The sequence below is a fragment of the Octopus sinensis genome, linkage group LG22, assembly GCF_006345805.1.
Source record: "Octopus sinensis linkage group LG22, ASM634580v1, whole genome shotgun sequence".
NCBI classification, from domain to species: domain Eukaryota; kingdom Metazoa; phylum Mollusca; class Cephalopoda; order Octopoda; family Octopodidae; genus Octopus; species Octopus sinensis.
In genome coordinates, this window is record NC_043018.1 from 13,578,220 (window position 1) to 13,602,108 (window position 23,889).

The 23,889-nt window shown below is 38.5% G+C and overlaps 1 protein-coding gene and 1 non-coding gene across 3 annotated transcripts in view; one reads left to right on the top strand and one right to left on the bottom strand.

Moving 5' to 3' along the window:
• The window catches only part of LOC115223184 (WD repeat-containing protein 11), a 47,482-nt gene extending 30,131 nt beyond the window's left edge, over positions 1-17,351 (bottom strand). For both annotated transcript variants that reach the window (XM_029793628.2, XM_029793627.2), the window contains exons 1-12: positions 16,924-17,351; positions 13,869-13,938; positions 13,324-13,365; positions 12,089-12,242; positions 11,058-11,231; positions 9,104-9,205; positions 7,381-7,480; positions 6,945-7,125; positions 5,765-5,888; positions 4,394-4,581; positions 2,450-2,807; positions 921-1,005 (exon numbers count right to left, since the gene is read on the bottom strand). In XM_029793628.2, the coding sequence (XP_029649488.1) occupies positions 921-1,005; positions 2,450-2,807; positions 4,394-4,581; positions 5,765-5,888; positions 6,945-7,125; positions 7,381-7,480; positions 9,104-9,205; positions 11,058-11,231; positions 12,089-12,242; positions 13,324-13,365; positions 13,869-13,938; positions 16,924-17,057 (1,712 nt within the window). In that variant the 5' untranslated portion in view covers positions 17,058-17,351. The remainder of the gene's footprint in view (positions 1-920; positions 1,006-2,449; positions 2,808-4,393; positions 4,582-5,764; positions 5,889-6,944; positions 7,126-7,380; positions 7,481-9,103; positions 9,206-11,057; positions 11,232-12,088; positions 12,243-13,323; positions 13,366-13,868; positions 13,939-16,923) is intronic.
• On the top strand, positions 223-335 carry Trnai-uau. The gene is made up of 2 exons: positions 223-260; positions 300-335. It is a non-coding gene; the product is annotated as a tRNA-Ile (tRNA).
• Positions 17,352-23,889: the final 6,538 nt, after the last annotated feature.

Consider the following 23,889-nt stretch of genomic DNA (forward strand, 5'->3'; position numbering starts at 1 on the left):
GAAGGCCAAGCTTAGCTGATGAGACTAGAACTGGAACCAAGCTGGAAACGTGTCTAAAATTATCTCCAAGACTTATTGAAAACAAAAAACAAAAAAAAAATGAAAATAATACTAGTCACTGACTAATATTGTTTTTTTCCTTACTGTAAAATTATTAACTTTTAAAGTTATATTAACTACCTTAATACTATGTTAAATATATTAAACTTGTTTTTTTAGTCTGCCCCGGTAGCACAATCGGTTAGCGCGCCGTACTTATAGAGGGTACCTTCCTTGTGTTAACTCACAAGTCGGGAGATATGCAGAGGTTGTGAGTTCGTGCCTCACCCGGGGCAGCGGTATCTCTGGCCGTTGCCAGCGCTGCCCCAACTGGCCTCGTGCCAGTGGCACATAAAAAGCACCCACTACACTCATGGAGTGGTTGGCGTTAGGAAGGGCATCCAGCTGTAGAAACATTGCCAGATCAAACTGGGCCTGGTGCAGCCTCCTGGCTTCCCAGACCCCAGTTGAACTGTCCAATCCGTGCCAGCATGGAGAACGGACGTTAAACGATGATGATGATGATGTTCTGAGACTAATCTTGAATTAGTCCTAAAAAAATCATGAAATGGATTATGTTGATTAGATAAGGTGAAGAGGGAGCAGCAAGCTGATCCTCATACTCTCTCTCTCTCTCTCTTTTTCCTTTCCCAATATTTTTGAGGAATGATTACTAACAATTAATCAACTGAAATACTTAACCTAATTATTTAATCAACCCAGAATTTTGAAATGAAAGTTGACACCTACAGGATTTGAACTCTCGATAGAAAGGGTTTTAACTAAATACCACGAAGCATTTCATCAGTTGCTCAACTGATTCTATCAAATTGTCACCATTTTACCTCACAAAAAGTAACGAAAGAGATAAAAATGTTTACCTGACAATGGTTGAGTGAACACAAAATTCTTTGTCCAGTTGTCCACTGCAAAGGTTAAAAATCTGTATAGATCCTGAATTGTTACCTGGGAAAAGAAAAAAAGACACACAACACTTCTTTTTAACATTTGTTTATCCCTACTTCATCCATGTTAGAATATGTGGGGTAGGATTTTATAAGTTTAACCTTTAAGTTGAGCTGTTGTTTAGCTCCAGGTCAACACAGAACAAAGAGAGATATGATTAATACACACACACACAGTTGTAACTAACTTGCTTATTTCTTCATCTATGATATAACAAGCATAAGTTATCTACTGATCTTCCAGTAGAGTGAGATTTGATGGAAATTTAGTGACTGTTTCTAGAAGATAGAGTAAGCACATTAAGCAGTCTTTTAACTTTGAGGTGCACTGGGATCAAGCAAAGAATTGTTGGTGCACTTTGTTTATATCATTTAATTAATAATATTTGTGTATAACAAAATTATGAATGGTGTATTTCCTGGTATACAAGTTAAATTTTTCAGACCAAAATTTAAGGAGTGGCTGTGTGGTAAGTAGCTTGCTTACCAACCACATGGTTCCGGGTTCAGTCCCGCTGCTGCGTGGCACCTTGGGCAAGTGTCTTCTACTACAGCCTCAGGCCGACCGAAGCCTGGTGAGTGGATTTGGTAGACTTGAAACATCTACTATAACCCTGGACTAACCAAAGAATTGTGAGTAAATTTGGTAGACAGAAACTGAAAGAAGCCTACACACACACACACATACATATGGAATAAAATATTCCTCACTTAAAAAACAGGTAAGGGTTAGTGACAAGAAGGACATTTGGCTGTAAAACAATACCTCAATAACACTTTGTAACAAAATTTATATATATATATATTTGCCTTTGGTCAGTAAGTGTTATTTCCTATTCGCTTCTATCTGGAAATCAATGGAAATTGACTGCTATTCCTGTCACACTTTGCTTTTCTAACCTGGACATCAATGTACTGAAACTGACCTATTTTCCATTACATTTCAGACAGATTCAGCACTGGGTTGCTGAAGCAGAAATATCATTAGATCAAATATTCTGCTCAAAACCACAGATTTGCTTGTCGGTTGCTTGACCATAACCAGTTGAACAAGCCCCTTAGTGGCTGACAATATGTGCATCTCTGATCGTGAGCAGGAGTAGTAGTGGAGCATCATAGGGGTTTGAACAAATGTAACAAATGCAAAATTTGAAGGAAATATCAGGCCTTTTTCATACTTTCTAGGGATAAGCAAATAGGGAATAACAGTTTCTACTCAAGGACAAAAATCGTATCCCACAGTGTTATACATTTGTCCAACTCATTTGCATCTAGGACTGCAGTGTCAAATATATCAAGGCCACATTGGACAATGCAGTCCTAGATAAACAGAAAGGTAGGATAGTCAAAGCAGGGTTGACCTGGGGTTTAAAAAGCAGGAGCAGTAGTAACAACAACAACAACAACAGTAGCAATGTAAAAGAGGAGGCGTTCAACAGACTTACCAACAGCCAGAAGGGGTTTGTACATGGAAGCATTTTTCTGGGTTAGTGGTGGTGACATCCTAATCACAGACACCGGGGAAGCAACGCCACTAAGGAGCCCTGTTAACATGAACTTGAGTGCAACACCATGGTTTGATACACGATACGGAGAACTGGACTCATACATTCCACCAGCACTCAACTGAGGCTGACCTATCAAATCATACAGTGTATTGCGAGGATACGGGATATCGCTGGTGATCGGGAATTGGTTTGTTCCATCGCAGTAGACAGTGTTGGTAAAACTGACCAGAGGGTCCAAAGAATAGCCAGGTGTGTACAAAGGAGAAGTCAGCTGTATTGGATAATTATAACCAACCTAAGGAAACGAAACAGATGAGAGATCAATCCATGATAATTAATAAGAGAAAAACACTTTCAACAGCAACCAAGTTTCATTACCCAACAAAGGGATTAAAGTTAATGAATTACTGGATGCACAATAATAGGTTTCTTTTGGACTTAATGAGGGGATACATGTCCAGCATCCTTGGCTCTTCAACCAACACCCTACCCAGTTTCATCAGGACAGAGATTGCCATTTTACAGAATAAGCTCAGTAGGTCGGAATGGTTCTTTCAGTACTCATTCTGTCTGCTGGGACTACAAAATATTTGCCTGACTCAAAATAACATATTTCTCAGTAATTAAAAAATATTTATGGTGCCATGGGAAAAGCCCCCATGCTGGAGCTACATAGGAGTACCCAGTGCACTTTGTAAAGTAGTTAGCATTAGGAAGGGCATCAAGCCATAGAAACCATGCCAAAACAGACATAGAGCCTGGGTGGCCCCTCTCAAACCATCTAACCCATGCCAGAATGAAAAACAGACGTTAAATGATGATGATGATGATTAAACATAATCATAATCATCGTCATCATCATCATCATCATCATGGTAATTATACTGTCTCTTGGTTTGTTATTGTTATTGTTTAATCCAAAGCCAGGTAGGATCAAACAAAACTATGTTGAAAAGCATTCAAGACATAACTGCAACATCATTTTTTGTTGACTTCAGGAATTGTGTATGCTGGACTACACTATCCAAGCCGACCTAGGTAGAGTATAGGTCTGAGGGATATTTGGCTGTCATGTCCAGAACCATATAAAGGCGATTATGTCTTGCACATCAAGAGACCACAATTATACATGTATGACAGAGTGTACACCCTGTGGCATGAGAGCCAAACTTTCAAATTGATTTGAATAATTCAGTTTGGAACTTTCATCACGCACTCTCAATGATGCTACTCTAACTGCAACTTATCATGCTGGTTCACAATTCCTTTATCAACAGAGCCCTACACTATATACACACACACATTATATATGTATGTATATCATCATCATCGTTTAGCATCTGCTTTCCATGCTAGCATGGGTTGGACGGTTCAACTGGGGTCTGGGAAGCCAGAAGGCTGCACCAGGCCCAGTCTGATCTGGCAATGTTTCTACGGCTGGATGCCCTTCTTAACGCCAACCACTCCGTGAGTGTAGTGGGTGTATTTACGTGCCACCGGCACAAGTGCCAGGCCAGGCTGGCAAACAGCCACAATCGGATGGTGCCACGGGGGCCAGGTGAGGCTGGCAAACGGCCACAATCAGATGGTACTTTTTACGTGCCAACGGCACGGGGGCCAGGCGAGGCTGGCAACGGCCACGATCGGATGGTGCTTTTTTATATAATATTAATAGTTAGGAAATATAAAAATTCCAAGCCAACAGGGAAAAAAATTCAATTTAGTACACTAAAATCAAGAATTCACAATATATTATATATATATATAGAATTTAGAGACAAACCGCTATTTATATATACACACACACACACACACACATTATATTAAAATGCAATATAAGATACAAGAAATATAAAGCAAATAACAGAAGGCAAAGGTTACCTTGTATTCTGTAGCTTTTAACTCAATGAAAAGCACTCTGCTATCACTCATTACCAGAGCTAGTAACCTTTCTGATACAGCACATAGAGAGACTCCAAATACTTTACTATGTCGAGTTATTCGTAACGGATCTGATTGGCATCGTAGGTCATAGGAAATATCCAAAGCTGGATTCAACAAGCCATCATCTACAAAGGAAAGAAAAACATTGAGTGTAGGTGTCGTGAAAAAAATGTACTCAAGAACATTCTGTAAAATTGGTTGGTATGAGGAAGAATATCTAACCAAAGAAACTAAGTACGGGCACCAGTCTATAAGAGAAGCAGCTCCCAATAGGAACTGATTTGAACTGTGAGGAATCATCCAACCCATGCTTGCATGGAAACCAGACATGAAATAATGATGATGATTATGATGTGTGTGTGTGTGTGTTAGTTAAGTTAAGTTAATTTTTTGGCTCAAAAAGCAAAAAGCAAGGCCATGTAGGGGGACATGGAGTTATGTACAGGGTGGTGTTCATGCAAAGAGTTCAGGCCATTTGTGGTCAAGGGAGACTTTGGACCGAGCGGTCGTCGGCATCTTCACTATCTCGTCCGGCAGCTTATTCCACGGATCCGCAACCTGGACGGAGAAAGCCCGTGCGTGCGTGTGATCCTTTGATGTCCGTTTTCCATGTTGGTATGGGTTGGTTGGTTTGACCATAGCTGGCAAGCTGGAGAGCTACACCAAGTTCCAATCTAATTTGGCTTGGTTTCTACAGCTAAATGTCCTTCCTAATGCCAACCACTTTACAGGGTGTGTTGGGTGCTTTTAATGTGGCACCAGCATGAATACTTTCTACATGGTTCCAGTACCGAACTCATGCAGCCCAATCCTCTTCACCATGGGATGCAACCTTAACAACACTTCTGCTGCTGCCGTATTTAACCCTTTCGTTACTGTATTTATTTTGAGATGTTCTGTGTTTCTTTCAATTACTTTAACTATAACAAAGAATTTAGTAAAATAACTTAGTTATCATTAAGCTAATGTTAGGAACATAAATTATGACTAAGGTTTGGTGGAAGATTTTAATTCAAAACTTATGAAAACAAGACATTTGTACTCAGAGTACAGAGCTGGTTTCAGCCGGGTTGGTAATGAAAGGGTTAATGCTGCAACTTTTAGTAGATAAAGCTTAAGTACAGTGAATTAAGGAACCAATGACTTGCTTGTTAATGTCCAAAATGACTATCAGGATGCAATTCTTTTAGTCTCCAAAACACAATCTTGGATCAAATTACTAAACAAGGGTAACTCAAAAGTAAATATCTACCGATAAAAATTCTTTCTATATTAATTAAAATGATAAATGATAAAATAGTTTCTTACCAAATGCGCCGGTTCCCTCTGATGCTGGAGTACTGATTATGTTTGTTTTGCGGCGCACACGTACGGTGATGCTTCCATTCTCATGAAGACACATCAGTACATCCCTCTGTCGACAGGACAACACCTACCAAAACAGAAAATAATCCCAAAATATAAAGCTATTGAAGTATTCTTCGGTTGGCTTGACTCAACATTTTCCTTAAGTCCAATACAACATGGCCATACTACAGTCTCACAAACCAACAGAGGAACATCTACATACTTGCTCAACAAGAAGCTATCAAATTTCTCTCAAATCACATGACAACATATGTTTTAACATACTAAAGAAGCGTGTGTGTGTGGCACGTAAAAGCACCATCCGTTCGCGTCCGTTGCCAGCCTCGGCTGGCCCCCGTGCCGGTGACACGTAAAAGCACCGTCCGTTCGTGGCCGGTTGCCAGCTCTGTCTGGCCCCGTGTCGGTGGCACGTAAAAGCACCATCCGTTCGTGTCCGTTGCCAGCATCGCCTGGCCCCGTGCCGGTGACACGTAAAAGCACCATCCGTTCGTGGCCGTTCGCCAGCTCTGTCTGGCACCTGTGCAGGTGGCACGTAAAAAACACCCACTACACTCGCGGAGTGGTTGGCGTTAGGAAGGGCATCCAGCCGTAGAAACACTGCCAGATCTGACTGGGCCTGACGAAGCCTTCCAGCTTCACAGACCCCAGTTGACCCGTCCAACCCATGCTAGCATGGAAAGCGGACGCTAAACGATGATGATGATGATGATGATGATATATATACTGTGTATATATATATGTATATACTTTATTTAAAAGCAGCAGAAATATAACAAATATTTCGTTTGTCCACTTACTTGTGTGTATATATATATATATATATATATATATACACACTGTGAAATGGGGTTACTTTGAACAGTTTTAGTCTTCTTATTGCAATAATTTCATAACACTTTTTTTTTCAATCTTAACTAAATTTGACTATGTTAGGGGGAGTAAATAGGTAAACTGATTTCATTGACCCCACAAGGATGAAAGACAATGTTGACCTTGGTGACATTTGAACCTAGAATATAAAGAGCTGGATGAAATTTCTCTAAGCAGTTTGACCAGTGCAATAACAATGCTGCCAACACACAGCCCTCAATGGACTGATCATAAAATCTATGAGATTTACCTGCATAAAAGGTGAACCAGTTCTCTCCATGGGTATAATTCCAACAGTTTGGTTGATTTTCAGATCCAGTATGAGAACTTCTCGAGGATAAACGAGTATCAAGTGATGCCGACAGCAATTATGGTAAGCTAATTGCAGACATTCATTCAAAGTGAAAGGTTCTTCATCATTTAAGTTTGACCTAGAAATTAGAAATAAAAGACAAAATTGTTAAACAATGTGGAAAGATTTTTTTTGGGGTTTTTTTTTACTGGTTTCAGTCCCTGGATACTGGTCATGCTGGGGTATTCTCTTCAGTAGATCTTAATCCATTGTATTAACCCCAGGGCCTTGTCTCATACCGAATTTAGTTTTTCACAACAAAGGACAAAAGCTGCAGAACATCAACAACAATAAATCATTATATGAAATAAACTTAAGCTTTAAAATAACTCACTTTAATTTGCTCTCACCAACAAGGACCCTAGAGACCCTTTTCGCAAGATTCCGGGACGACTTTTTATCCAAAGATTCAGAATTTGACGATCGATTTGAACCTGGAAATGTAACAGTGAAATATTTATTGTTTTTTTTTTTTCAGCTAAGTACTCCTGGGTAGGGTTTTAAAAGCTCAATGATTGTGTATTGCAAAAGTATAAAAGCAGAATTGCATATGAATTCCCTTGGCAAAGGATCGAAACAAACCCAGATGGCTGTTTCCCATTTATCTGCAAGCAAGAATTTTGCATTTACAAGCAGACACTTCGCATTCATCATAATATAATGTTACAGAAATCCTCTACAGTTTGGTATATTATTAATAAAACAGTGTTAAAACACTGGTAATTTATCACTAATACATTTGAAAACATTACTATATCTGACGCCCTTAAGGCGTTGAGCTGGCGGAATTATTAGCGTGCTGGACGAAACACTTGGTGGTATTTCACCTGTCGCTATGTTCTGAGTTCAAATTCCACTGAGATTGACTTTGCCTTTCATCCTTTCGGGATCAATAAATCAAGTACCAGCGAAACACCGGGGTCGATGTCATCGTCTAGTCTCCACCCACCAAATTTCAGGCCTTGTGCCTAAAGTAGAAAGGACTATATCTGATACCATTAGCATTTGCAATGATAATATGAGAATTGAAATCAATCAACATCAATGGAAATTGCAGCTGTGATACCAGTGCCGGTGGCACATAAGAGAACCATCCAAACGTGGCCGTTGCCAGCGCCGCCCCGACTGGCCTCGTGCTGGTGGCACGTAAAAAGCACCATCCGTTCATGGCCGTTTGCCAGCCTCGTCTGGCACCTGTGCGGGTGGCACGTAAAAAGCACCCACTACACTCATGGAGTGGTTGGCGTTAGGAAGGGCATCCAGCCGTAGAAACACTGCCAGATCAGACTGGGCCTGGTGCAGCCTTCTGACTTCCCAGACCCCAGTTGAACCGTCCAACCCATGCTAGCATGGAAAGCGGACGCTAAATGATGATGATGATGATGATGAATATGACACTCCTGTCTACTTTATAGCAGAAACAAAATGACTCAGTGAATACAGATCAAAGCCTTTCTTTGAAATCTACTGTTATTTTGTAGCTGTTATTGTTTAACTCCAGATCAACTTTGATTGAACAGACCTGTTATCAAAAGCATTCCAACAATAGTCATCATATCTTTCAATGTAAAACTACATTATCCAATGTGTCTTTCTTTTAAGAGAACAAGATGATGACAGGTGACTGAAACGTTTGGTGATTTGCTGCGCCTGAGAAAATACATCATCCCAAGTGAAATCATAGTCGTAGCCAGGGCTGGTGACACATAAAAGGCACCTGTGCTGGTGACACATAAAAGACCCAAAACGATAAATAAAAGTTCCACTCCTGGTGCCATGTAAAAATGTCTGTGCCAGTTCCTTGTAAAAGCGCCCGTGCTGGTGTCACATAAAGACACCTGTGCCGGTGCCATGTAAAAGCAGGTGTCATGTAGAATACACTCTGTAAAATGGTTGGTGTTAGGAAGGGCATCTAGCCATAGAAACCCTGCCAGAACAGATAATTGGAGCCTGAACAGCACTTAAGCTGGCCAGCTTCTGTCAAACTGTCCAACCCATGGAGAACAGACATTAAAAGATGATGATGAAATAAAAACCGTTTTGTAAATGATGCTTACCTTGTGCCGAAGGACTAGAAATGTAAAACTTCTTCCCATTACTAGATGGGAGTTTATTCACAGAGAAGTCATCCACAAATATGATACAATCCTGACCCAGAACTGAAAATATGAAAAAAAGTATTTCAAAATTAAATGAAAGTGGCAGTAGGGGTTTTATAAAAGGGGAAAATAAAAGCAAAATATTCACCACAGAAAGAGGAAACGGAATAAACAGAACAGAAAGAGACATGTGGGATAGAAAGTTGCTGAAGAGGTCACAGGATGTTTGTTGAAAGGGACTAAACTACTAAAACTGAAGCGAAGACCAAATACTTGGCACAGGTGTTTAATCTCTTTTATAAAATCCGTTCTGTCTGTGTGTCTTCTAGGATCTCGGGCATCCTCCATCTGATTGTGCTCAAATTTGATATGTAGATACCGACGGTATCAGGGTGTGTATAAGTCTTGAAAAAATTACAAAAATCGATTCCAGGTGAGAATGCGACCGATAAAGCCGTTTTTGTCCTGCTTTTCTTCCGTCAACCTTTACATAACTGCACCTTCCATTTTTTGTTGTTTTTGTACGTTTCTCCCTCCTGCCAAGCTTACAGTTTAAACCATGTTTGTGTTCTCCCAGTCAACAGCCTTATCATTACTGGTACTTTAAACACTTCGGTTGCATATTTGTGTGAATAAAATCGTTTTTCTTTAGAATAGAAAAAAGTCTATCTTTATTTTTTCGTTTGCTGGTGTCTCTAATTTAGGTTAAATCAGTGTTTCTCAAAGGGGAGGCCTATGGGACGGTTGGATAAGTTGTTTTGAGGAAATTTGGTTTAAATGTTTGACAACTCAGTGCCGTCGATTGGACGCGGGGCGTTTTGCTCGTTGGCAATATATGACTATCCCAAAATATAACAATATCTGTTTCAACACACAATTTCACAAGAATCTTCTTGCAAAACAAATACATAAACGTAAAAGCAAAATGATTTTCATAAAAATAAGAAATACAATAGCTGTACTTCTTATAATGGTTTTTAAGTTATTCACAGAGCTTTTTGTTATCTTTGCTTTAATAATGGTTTCAAATTTTGGCACAAGGCCAGCAATTTCGGGGGAATGTGCTAAGTCAATTACATCAACCCCAGTGCTCAACCGGTACTTACTTTATCAACCCCAACAGGATGAAAGGCAAAGTCACCATGGCAGAATTTGAACTCAAAGCTGGCAAGCTGGCAGAAACGTTAGCATGCCAGACGAAATGCTTAGCAGTATTTCGTTTGCTGTTACGTTCTGAGTTCAAATTCCGCCGAGGTCGACTTTGCCTTTCATCGTTTCGGGGTCAATTAAACATAGAGGGGACAAACAAGGACAGACAAAGGGATTAAGTTGATTACATTAACCCTAGTGCATAACTGGTACTTAATTTATTGACCCCGAAGGGATGAAAGGCAAAGTTGACTTTGGTGGAATTTGAACTCAGAACGTAACAGCATGCTAACGTTTCTCCCAACTCACCGCCTGATGCTCTAATAATTCTGCCAATCCGCACCCACCTTATAATTACAACAAGAGCACTAACAACAACAACAACAACATTAATAACACTGATATCAATAATACATGTAAGTACTGATAAGAATCATAAAATCACTAACATAATTACCAAATTTATTTTTAATACGCTTCGGCAGGTTCAGACGCAAAAGATGCTGGTTGTTGTTGTGAACACATTGCAGAAGAAGAAGAAGAATTTCTCTTTTTTATAACAACAGTTTGTTCAACACACTTGGTTCATTGGTGCAAAGGATTCTGGGACATGCTGTGTCATGCCAAGCAGAAGCACCGAAACCTTTCGGCCTCAACCAGCTGCACTTATAACGTTAGCAGTTATAAGCTTTAACATTAACAACACTTGGCACAAATAACAGAATGAGGGAGAACAACAACAGCAACAACAAGCGTAACTTACAAGCAATGTTCTTCATTTCAAACGGGTCAAAGACAAATGAGACGAGCGATTCTGTGTACGATTTCTTCCAGATTTTATTTCCAGTCTCTGCATTCCACAACACCAAAGAATAAGGAGGGTGTAGAGCCACTAAGTAGCTGTGGTTTGTGTCCTGACATGACAGCCACTCCATATCTACAAGAATTAAATTCATCTATCAAAATAATATTCAAATCACAGACACTGAATAGCTTCAACAAAGCTACAACATTCTTTCCATCTTCTTTAATCGTGAATTAAAACAATTAAAAACAATTAAATGCTAAACCTTAAATAAGGTTTATTAAAATGGTATAATTTACATTTCAAACTGCCTGATATAGAAGTGTATATTACTTAATATAGTATCTGTATTCTTGAAGAATTCTTCAAAGCTAAGAAACTGATATGAGTTACAGCTGGTCAAATCAATAGCCAAAGGACCTTCTATATACAGGCTTCAATATTTGCATCTAAACATTCGGTAAACATTTTCAAGTCCATCTGAGTTCTTGTGCTTTATCAACGGAAGCAACCTAAGATACCTGATGTATTGTGACCCCCTTTGGTCATGAATGACCATGGGATTGCACCTAGAAATTTACCCACCCAGGCACAAGTCTGGGCAAGTTTGTTTATGGAAGACCAGAGGTGACATGGAACAAGGTTCTAGAACATCTTTAGTTTGACTTGCAAATGTCTGTGCCAACTGCATCAGTGTCTCTCTCTCTCTCTCTCTCTCTCTCTCTCTCTCTCACACACACACACAAATAGGAAATGAATCACTAACAAGATTAATTTTCCTTCAAAAATGTAAGTTTGTTTCTATGAACAGCCAGCCCAGCAACGATAATTTTTTTGGTAAAAAATGGCCAATAATATCCAAATGAATTTTTTAAAGTCTTAGAACAAGAACGTATACATGAAAAACAATGACAATAAAATGAGAATTCTACAGACTTAAAAGCATTTTGTTATTTTAAAGAGAATCAAATCAAACAAAATTGTCACACCTTGGATTGTCTTGTTCCCATCTGAAAACTCTGATTTAACTTCACCAGTGACAACATCCCACAGCATGATTGTACCTGATGCATCAGCCGAAGCGAGTTGCAGTGTGTAGGGGCTGGCAGTGTCATGGTGATAATTCTGTCGGGCCCATTTAACCTAAAGAAAAATATTTACTTTAGTTTTTTCACAAACAATAAAAGTAGACAAGCACATGGAGTTGAAAAAGGCTGCAGAACATGTAGCAGAACATGTAGCAGCCAGTAAATTAATCTTAATACATTTAATACTCAGAAGGCTGCAAATCTAACTAAAAATTAGGTGGCTGGAAAAATTTCCATATTAACCAATGGCTATTACTATATTCGGAGGTGCAATGGCCCAGTGGTTAGGGTAGTAGACTCACGGTCGGAGAATCGTGGTTTCGATTCCCAGACCGGGTGTTTTTTTATTACTATATTCACTTTTCAAGTAAGTACAGAAGAACCTCAGACATATTTTGGTCTTATTCTGGCAGTATTAACAAAAAATGACCTTTCCTTATGACTGGAGTGATGAAAGAATCACTAGGTACATGTTGGCACATGCACAGTGACCAATGCATTCAAGATGTGCATTTGTGTTAGCGAAGAGAATGTGATGAGTGTTTGGTTGCAGCAAAGTCAGTCTATCAACGAATACAGATATTTCCAAAAAAATTCACGATACTTTGTTGTTATCAAAGTACATCGTCCGTTCACACCTGATATCCATATCAAAATAATCATCTATCATACATACAATAAAGTGTGACATGAGGGAACTTTGACTGTAATTTCTAGCAACTTAAACAACTACATATGCAGTCGCTTGCTTATATTATTGTTGTTGCTTAATTTCTCCCTCCCTTCACAGCAGACACACCTATGAATAGAAGCACTATAGACACGACTAATTAAATGAAAGGGCTTCATTTAATTTAGTGAAGTTGTTTAACCCTTTAGTGTTCAGATTATTCAATCAAACATAATGCCTATTAATTCCCATTGATTTGAATTAATCATGCATTATCTCATATCTTCAAGATCTTGATGGTGTAATTACTTAATGTAGAATAACATTGTAGGGTAGGTGTGAGAGCCTGGATCTGGCCAGTTTGAACATAAAATGGATTAGCTACTTTGGCCGGATATGGCCGGTTTAAATACTAAAGGGTTAAAGTACACGTCATGACAAGCAGAATAATATCCCGGATCCTTACCTTGACCACGTTACTCTTGTGTTTTTCTAAGACTTGAAAAACCTGAAAACAAGAAAAAAAAAAAAAAATTAATTGAATCAATTAAAACAAAGGTTTAACATTTCCCACAACTTGTAAGAGTTTGCTGAGGAGAGACGAATGGCAGAAAGGATTGAGGGGAAGAAAAAATGGGGAGAGAAGAAAATGTGGAGGGATTAACAGTTCAACATGAAAGGGTCAGAAGAAAGAGGCTGGGTGAAAGGGGGTCCTTTTTTTTAAATATATATATATATAGAGGAAGAGTTTATGAAAATATATATATATATTTCTTTACTGCCCACAAGGGGCTAAACATAGAGGGGACAAACAAGGACAGACGAAGGGATTGAGTCGATTAAATCGCCCCCAGTGCGAAACTGGTACTTTATTTATCGACCCCGAAAGGATGAAAGGCAAAGTTGATCTCGGCGGAATTTGAACTCAGAACGTAACGACAGACGAAATACGGCTACGCATTTCACCCGGCGCGCTAACGTATCTGCCAGCTAAAGAATTAAATCACTTACTTGCACAGTGCGGGGATCAATAATGGTTATAAAACTGTGGCAGGCATGTGCCAAGAAACCTTGCCAACCCCTGAAAGCAAAACAAAGATTAAATTTACTTACAGAAACACTGCAGAAAACAAAATTACAATTATATAAATGTGAGTGTGAATGTGTATAAGTGTGAATGTATTTGCGTATAAATGTAGGGTAGATACTAATTAAATTCATATTATAAAGTTGACATTAAGTACCCAAACAGATACCTTCAAGGTCTACACTGTCCAGTCACAGTTACATAAGGAGAACCTCTACATATATACTCGGCTTACTAGAAATAATAGTGACATCACCCTCACATCATGCCCTGCTGTCTTAAAACAGAAGAGACCTCCAAAAACATATTGCTAAATAAAATGGAATGGCCATGGTTGGCTAGCCAGAGGAGGAGGCTGGTATCAGTAAGTTTTGCAGGCCCATCAGATTGGTGGAATATATGTGGCTGATGCTCAAATTAAATATTTGCAGATTTATAAATGTCTGCAGTAAAGATATGTGAGGATAGAGAAATGAAAACTTGGTCTAGATGTCTGCAGCATTGTGGATCCAACTAAAAACATTGAAATAGATGTGAAGGTGCATGGCTTGGTGGTTAGAGTGTTGAGATCACAATCGTGAGGTAGTGAGTTTGATTCCTGGACCAGGGTGTGTGTTGTGTTCTTGAGCAAGACACTTTATTTCATGCTGCTCCAGTTCACTCAGCTGTAGAAATTAGTTGTGACATCACTGGTGCCAAGCTGTATCGGCCCCTTTGCCTTTCCCTTGGATAACACTGGTGGCATGGAGAGGGGAGGTCGGTATGCATGGGCGACGGCTAGTTTTCCACAAACAACACTGCCAAGACCTGTGCCTCGGAGGGTAACTTTCTAGGTGCAATCCCAAGGTCATTCATGACTAAAGAGGGGGTGTGTCTTTTTTTTAAATATATATATATATATAAATGGTGGTGCCCCAGCATGGCCACAGCTCGTGAGCTGAAACTAGATAAAAATAAAATATATATATATATATATCAAAATAAGCAACAAGGATATCCAGAGGGTAACCAAAGGCTACCTCTGAATATCCTTGTTGCTTATTTTGATTTCAATCACCTTACTTTGAAATTGTATGGATAATACCGTACTAAATTCTGGTGCCTCAACTTGAGTACCATATTCATCTGAATCTAAATTTTTGCTGAATTCATCTACCACACCCAATGTATATATATATATATATATATGTCGGTCCCGGGTTGAGTCGGGGTTAACCACAGTAAATAAGGTACTCAATACATAGCAGAGTAAATTAATTTATTTTATAGATGGAGCTTCTACAGGACTAGAACTGTTTCATTCAAATGAAATCTTCAGGAAGCTCAATATATATATATATATATATATATAATAATAATAATAATAATAATAATATTTTATAATTACGAATATAATTATAATTAGGGTTCAGCAAATATTTGCTTTACCACATATCGAACTTTAGAAATAGCAGCCAAAGAACCTTAGCTAGTTCTTCTGCTATAACAAGAGACTCCCGGACAAAAACAAAATACTCTTGGACAGGATTTGAAAACAGATTGTAAAGAAGCGGAACAAATATAGCAAAGCATTTTCCCAACTCTCTAATTCCGCCAATCCTACAAGAGTGACAGACGAAGGGATCATTGTAGGGACAAATTACAGAAAAAGAAAAAAAAGGAGGGGTGCACAGAATAACAACAACAACAAAAATAATAATCCTTTCTACTCTAGGCACAAGGGAACATTGTGTTCCACTGGTACTTAATTCATCGACCCCGAAAGGATGAAAGGCAAAATCAACCTTGGCGGAATTTGAACTCAGACTGTAGCGACGTGTTAAGCATTTCGTCCTGCACGCTAACGATTCTGCCAGCTCGCCGCCTTCTTAATAATAATAATAATAATAATAATAATAATAATAATAACAATAATAATAACAATATAATAATAATAATAATATAATAATAATAACATAATAATAATAATAATAATAATAATAACAATAATAATAATAATAATAACAATAATAATAATAACAATAATAATAATAATAATAATAATAACAATAATAATAATAATAATAATAATAATAATAATGCCACAAGGGCAGCAATTTTGGAGGAGGGGATAAATCGATTAAAATCGATTCCAATGTTCAAATGGTACTTATTTTATCGACCCCCGATTGGATGAAAGGCAAAGTCGACTTCGGCGGAATTTGAACTCAGAACATAACGACGGACGACATAACACCAAGCATTTCGTCCAGTATGCATAATTATAATAATAATAATAATAATAATAATAATAATAATAATAATTAAGACGATCATTTCTAAAACTAGCACAAGGCCATACATTTAAAATGGACACATCTCGATTGAATATGTTGCAATACGTTACAAAACAGTTAGAAATAGCAGTTAAATCTCACTCAAATAACACCATATTATTTTCAAAGGACAGAGGGTCGATAAAGTAAAGTATGAGTCAAGCACCAGAGTCGATTCCTTTAATGCATCCAAGACATGAACAGAAAGAAGTCGAGAACACGTAATATGTTGTCCCAAAATACCCCAAAATTTGGAGGTTTTTGATAAAAGGGTTGCAGGATCAGGATTGACCTGGGGCTAAACAACAACAGGGATCTTATTTTGGCAATTCCAGAAGGACATAATTACGTCTCTTAATGCGTTTGGTTGCTTGACCTGTTAGAAATAGCAACCAAATTACACACTCTTGTAAAAGGAAGAACATGTTGAAATGATATAACCTGGGATGTATTTGTTGTTTGGAAACAAGACGAGGTGGTCACAGCTGGAACGATTTTCACTACAGACCTGATCGATCGGAACGAAACAACAAGTGGAACAAGACACAAATTGGTTTTGTGAATTCTCAAACAAATGCTTTTTGAGTAGAGAATAGGAGTAGAAAGAGAAAAAGCTTATTTTTTGGGGGGTTTGAAAGAAGAATAGCAGACGAGCAACACCCACCAGTCGGAAGCATTTCGGTTCTGGGAATGCAAGACTCCAGTCAAGACTTTCGGGGACACCAAAAGCTTCCAGAGGTTCTTGTAGATGTTGTTCTCTTTAAATCCGCTCATGCTATTATTGTCTTGCTGATCCATAATCCGTGTTCACTCTTAAGCCAAGTCGACTGCTACATGTAGGAGGAATGTCGTCGACGCGGCGGCCACCACCATCTCACAACAGAAACCAATTCCTGTTCCACACCAAACACCTAACAACAATTACACTGACATCTTCCACAGAGACCAGTCCAAAGCATTAAAATAGTCCTCAAAGGCAGTGGAACATTACTTGTATGCAGTCCTGGGTTGTTGAAATGAATTGATGGGCGAATCAGATGAAAATGACGATCTTTTTTCAGAGTCGACTTCGACGAAGAAAATTTGGGAAATGAGGAAAAAAGACAACAAAATTCAGTATGACTGATTATTCACAGCCGTTATTTTCGTATAAATAATAATAATGAACCGACAAAGTCCCATTATTTAAAGCTGGAATATACATACATACATACATATACACACACATATATATATATTAATATTTTTTATATTTTATATTTTATATTTTTTTAATTAATTTTTTTTTCTATGTATTGGCTTATGATTTTCACTGTTTGATTTGCCTAATAGTGGTTTTATCTCTAATTTAATATAATATATATATATATATATATATATATATATATGTATAGGTATGTATATATGTATATATATATGTATGTGTGTGTGTGTGTGTGTGTGTGTGTGTGTGTGTGTATTTCGACCTAATATTTAAAATAATACATGTTTACTACGGACTTCCGGTAACGCATGTGCAATGACCTCGTACACGCTTTGTCCTGTCCGGAGGGAAGTCTCCATAACCGGAGTACAATTTGTGTACATGCGCAAAAGCAACGTTTTTTTTCCTTTAATTTTTACCTGTCAAACCTTATTATTTTTTTTGGTGGGGATCTTTTCGTTTTGAACGGCACTTTGTAACATAATTTCTAGGTAACTAAAAAATGTTAACTTCGTATACTGGTAGAATGTGTTTATAAAACATCATTTTCTCTTGGCTTTATTGAGAAAATTCTATAGTTTGTAAGATATTTCGTCTGAAATTTGGAGCATTTCGGCAGTTTTAACCAATCGATTACCTCCATTTAGGTAAATAACATTCTGTGCATAATGAATATGTCCCTCCTTTAAGAAACAGATTGTGTTTATTTACATTTGTGAAGAAAAAAGATACCCTTCCCCAACCCCTAACCCTAAATCTAAAATAGATTGAAATGCAATTGATCTATACTAGGGCCATAATTATGGGTGACATTTTCATTTGACACCGCTAGAAAAAAATCACATTTTCCGTAGCGGTGTCGTATGAAATTGTCACCCATAATTATAACCCTAGTATCGATCTATTGCATTTCAATCTATTTTAGATAAGGCTTGTGTCCTGCATATGCAGCCCTACAGATTTGGAAGGACACATACAACACTTCATCCTCCACATGCAATTCTCTGGCTACAACCAGAGGATTAGAATGTACAAATGGGGCCATGGCTAAGTACAAGGCCATCATAGAGGGTGATAGAAATGGGATCTGCTTGCTATACAGGGGTAAATCCTGGAACAGTAAAGAAAGGACCAGGAAAAAGATCGATGAAGCCAACTCATGGAATGACAAAAACAATTTAGGTGCAGGAGTGGCTGTGTGGTAAGTAGCTTGCTTTACGAACCACATGGTTCCGGGTTCAGTCCCACTGCATGGCACCTTGGGCAAGTGTCTTCTACTAATAGCCTTGGGCCGACCAAACCCATGTGAGTGGATTTGGTAGATGGAAACTGAAAGAAGCCTGTCATATATATGTATATATATATGTGTGTATGTCTGTGTTTGTCCCCCCCCCCAACATCACTTGACAACCGATGCTGGTATGTTTACATCCCCGTAACTTAGCGGTTCGGCAAAAAGAGACCGATAGAATATAGTACTAGGCTTGCAAAGAATAAGTCCTGGGGTCGATTTGCTCAACTAAAGGCGGTGCTCCAGTATGGCTGCATTCTTTCAGTTTCCGTCTACCAAATCCACTCACAAGGCATTGGTCGGCCCGGGGCTTTAGCAGAAGACACTTGCCCAAGATGCCACGCAGTGGGACTGAACCCAGAACCATGTGGTTGGTTAGCAAGCTACTTACCACACAGCCACTCCTGCGCCTATGGCGAACATTGGTGGAAGCTGAGAGGAGAAAAGCTTGTCAGTGCTCTACCAACATGCTCAAGTACAACATAGAGGTTAAGGTGTATTATCGATGCATAGAACTGACATGACACTTAGACAGATTACAGAGGCCAACACACAGCAATAGACAGACTGAGCCTCAACAAAGAACAGGAATGGAACAATAACCACACCACACGATGACTAAAGACAGAAAGGAAAAAGAAAAATAGTCACAGCACAAAAAGTGTAATACACACACAAGACAAACATGCACATAATTATGATGAATATAAGAAATAGAGAAAGTAAAAATAAAACTAGGAGTGGCTGTGTGGTAAGTAGCTTGCTTATGAACCACATGGTTCCAGGTTCAGTCCCATTGCGTGCACCTTGGGCAAGTGTCTTCTACTATAGCCTTGGGCCTACCAAAGCCCTGTGAGTGGATTTGGTTGACAGAAATTGAAAGAAGCCTGTCGTATATATATATATATATGTGTGTGTGTCTGTGTTTGTGCCCCCAACATCGCTTGACAACCGGTGCTGGTGTGTTTACATCCCTGTAACTTAGCGATTCGGCAAAAGAGACACATAGAATAAGTGCCAGGCTTACAAAGAATAAGTCCTGGGGTCGATTTGCTCGACTAAAGGCGGTGCTCCAGCATGGCCACAGTCAGATGACTGAAACAAGTAAAAGAGTATATATAAAGGGCACAGATACAACATAATAAGCAAAACCCTATACACACAAACGACTGCAACAATAACAACCACAACAATATGAACAAACACAAAAAGATACAGTATCAAAAGTACGGGCCAAGAACGGCAACAACAGAAAACATAGGTGGGGAGGGGTCAAAGTACCACTGAGAATGACAATGATAACAGTAACAACAACATAAAGGACATGGATAGAAAGTGCAGTGGGCAAGCCCATATAAGCACATATAAGCACACATGCGAAACACATAGACATGCATACACACAGAGGCACACATGCAAGAGCATGTGCAGATAAGGATGCACATCATAGAAGGACTGAATAGACTTTCAGTAGAAATGTGATGCAAGGAATGTATTGCAGAGGCAGAGAGCTTTCCAAAAATTGTTGTTTTAGCACCCAAAAATATTGATATTGATCTCATTAATGAGGAAACCCTAAAACTTTTCAGGGATCGAAAGATTCTCTTTAGTCATGATCAATGTTCTCATCAAGATGACCCTTCAGAATCGACAAAGAGATTACTTAAATATGCTAAATACTTCAGGCTTACTATTACACATATTAAAGACTAATTCAGTAATCATTCTCTTACATACAATTGACCAAGCTAATGGCATGTGTAATGGTACATGTTTAGTTATTCCAGACCTTCAAGAAAAAGTCATGAAGGCCAAAATAACTGAAGGTTCACATCACAGAAAAACAAGTTCTACTAGGAGTTACCCTTTCTTCAATGCCATTTACAGGAGTTCAACAACAGATGAATCAACAATGACGAAGACGATTAATAGATAACAAGAGCAAACATTTGAAAAAAGCCTATATTTACATATGAACAAAGATATGCTGCTTTCTCTAGAGTGTTCATAGGGTTCCCAGGATTGAACACATTTACCAAACGGCAAACACTCCTCAGAGATAATTTTCTGAAATTGTGTTCTGGATATGTTATATAGTATCTTTAAAGCATTTAGAGAAGGTCATTTGCATGGCTGATATAGTTTTTGTAATATAGAGGACCTCTTACTCTTTTACTCTTTTACTTGTTTCAGTCATTTGACTGCGGCCATGCTGGAGCACCGCCTTTAATCGAGCAACTCGACCCTGAGACTTATTCTTTTGTAAGCCCAGTACTTATTCTATCGGTCTCTTTTGCCGAACCGCTAAGTAACGGGGACATAAACACACCAGCATCGGTTGTCAAGCAATGCTAGGGGGACAAACACACACATGCATATATATATACATACATATATACGACGGGCTTCTTTCAGTTTCTGTCTACCAAATCCACTCACAAGGCTTTGGTTGGCCCAAGGCTATAGTATAAGACACTTGCCCAAGGTGCCACGCAGTGGGACTGAACCCAGAACCATGTGGTTGGTAAACAAGCTACTTACCACATTTGTAAAAAAAAATATATTTTCACTCAGAGTCAAAAATGCAGTAGAAAATCCTCCTTGTGCCCACCACCGACTATTGTTTAAATGGACAGTTGTTGTTGTTGTTCTAGTAGCAGATTAAATAACAACATATGACAACCTTGTATTTATTTGAATTTGATTTAATGTTGTTGATTCTGTCCAGGTCAACCCGGGCCCAGCAGATTTACAATCAATGCTGTCCCAGCTGTTACTATTATCGTTATTTTCATTGTCGTTGTTTCCATGCTGGCTTTTTCCATGGGTTTACATCTGATGACACTGTCATGTCTGGCTGTGTATCCTCTTTTTCTTTTTTTTTTTAAGCCATAGTCTATCTAGGAGTGCATTACTGAATGTATACAACAGCAGGAGTTTAAGACAGATTGTCTTTGGGGACACCCCCAAATGGTGTTGACCTTATTCATCATCATCATCATCATCATCATCGTTTAACGTCCGCTCTCCATGCTAGCATGGGTTGGACGGTTCGACTGGGGATCTGGGAAGCCAGAAGGCTGCACCAGGCTCCGGTCTTATCTGGCAATATTTCTACAGCTGGATGCCCTTCCTAATGCCAACCACTCCGTGAGTGTAGTGGGTGCTTTTTACGTGCCACCTGCACAGGTGCCAGGCGAGGCTGGCAACGGCCACGGTCGGATTGAAGAATAAATTTCAGGCATTGAAACAAAACCTGAAATTGAATGGCCTTAAGGTAAACTTAGCCAAGACTGAAGTTGTGCTAAATAAGAAACAAATACATGACCACCACTGTCTGGGAAATAATCATGTTCCAAATACAAAAAAGATATGAACAGGAACCCATTAAAGTGTACGCTGAAGACAGGAGGAATATTGGGACCCCGGGAAGACGAACAAATGCCGGTGGCCTTCATATAAAATTGATGCTGAGGAACATTTAGCAGAAAGAATATCCAGGAAATACGGAGCGGGGGGAGGGGTTTACCCAAAAGTAACCTCAAATGTCCCCTGTTGTACTTCACGCTTCCATTGCTAGAAGCCACTTGATGTAACCCTCAGGCATCAGCCTGCCAACTGGCATTGTTGGGTACAGTTGTACTGGCGTAAGGGGGATCTTTGTTTTGCAGTACTTCTCCCCCTGTTTGTTGATTTTTGAAATGGCTGAAGTAAAGGAACAGTGTGCTTCCGTGAAATTCTATTTTCTGCCAGGGAAAATGGTGGCCAAAACAGTTGCCATTGTCTCAAACAGCTTACAGGGATGCTGCCATGAGCAAAACACAAGAAACTGTACAAGAACAGACATTTTCTCAGATAAACGTATGTACACACACACACACACACACACACAATGTAAAACTTATGATGTTGTGATTTGAGGGAATTTGGATGCTATTTCAAACAGATTGAAGAATTGCAAAGATGTTCTCGTTTACTTGTATTCATCAGAACGTTTCTATTTGTCTATTTTAACAACTGTACATTCTTGTAAGTAATTCCCTCAATAGACTTTGGTAAATGTGTTGAGTTCTGTTTTGCTGAGGAGGTTCGATTACACTGAAATATCCCCAGAGTTTTCTCCCCTATTTTTCATACAATATAAGTGGCAATAAACCACTTTATCATGTTGCTACTGTATAAGTCTCTCCGAGAGATTTAGAAATGCAATATTTCTAAATTAAAATATTTAGTTAATGGCAAATATTTTTTTTTTCTTTTTACCGCTCAATTTTCCCATTTTCTAATTTTTTTTTTTGCTAAGATCGCCGCTTTCTGTTACTAAAGGTAAAGCTTTAGTTTCCCAAGAAAAGTTCGTTCTCAATGGATATTATTAAAATAAATATCAGTATTGTGTAATGCTTGGTTTAAAAGTTTAAAGTGGTCGACAGTAATTCCTTGTATAGCACGCATTATGTCATAGTTACATAGACATCGTTTCTTTTTAGAGACATTTCGTTAGCATAATCTTTCGGTCTGACTCCCTCTGTATTCTGTCAAATATACTCATACGATTTGTTTAGCGTAATATATGATGTATTCTAAAAAAAAAAAAAATAATAATTATGATTTTAGAGGAGCCGTTCAATTTCTGGCTGACAATATTTAATAAAATTCGCTGCAAGAAAACAGACACCTAAGCCTGTCCTAACCCTTCATCCTTTGTGAATACAAGTTTCATAGGATAATATATTATTAAAACGGTTTAAAACTGACTTTAATACATTCGTACGAACATTTACAAGGCTACAAACAATTACGTAGGCAATTGTGCGCTCAGAGAACCTGCAGACCAGATTATATAATGAAAATTCGTTGATTTGTATATAGGCCTGTGTGTGTATATAACATGAATATACACATAACACATACATACATCTCTGTGTGCATGTATGTATGCATACACAGACACATACATGTATAGTCATACACTTTATAGCGAGAGCGAGCGAGCGAGAGAGAGAGAGAGGTTAATAAGTGCTCTATATATGTGTGTATAAAAAAAGCTGAAAAAATTTCCATTTGGAGAAAATTGAATTTTATACACAGAAATCTGTATAATTTTTTTTTTTTTTCAGTTTCATTAAAGAAAGTTA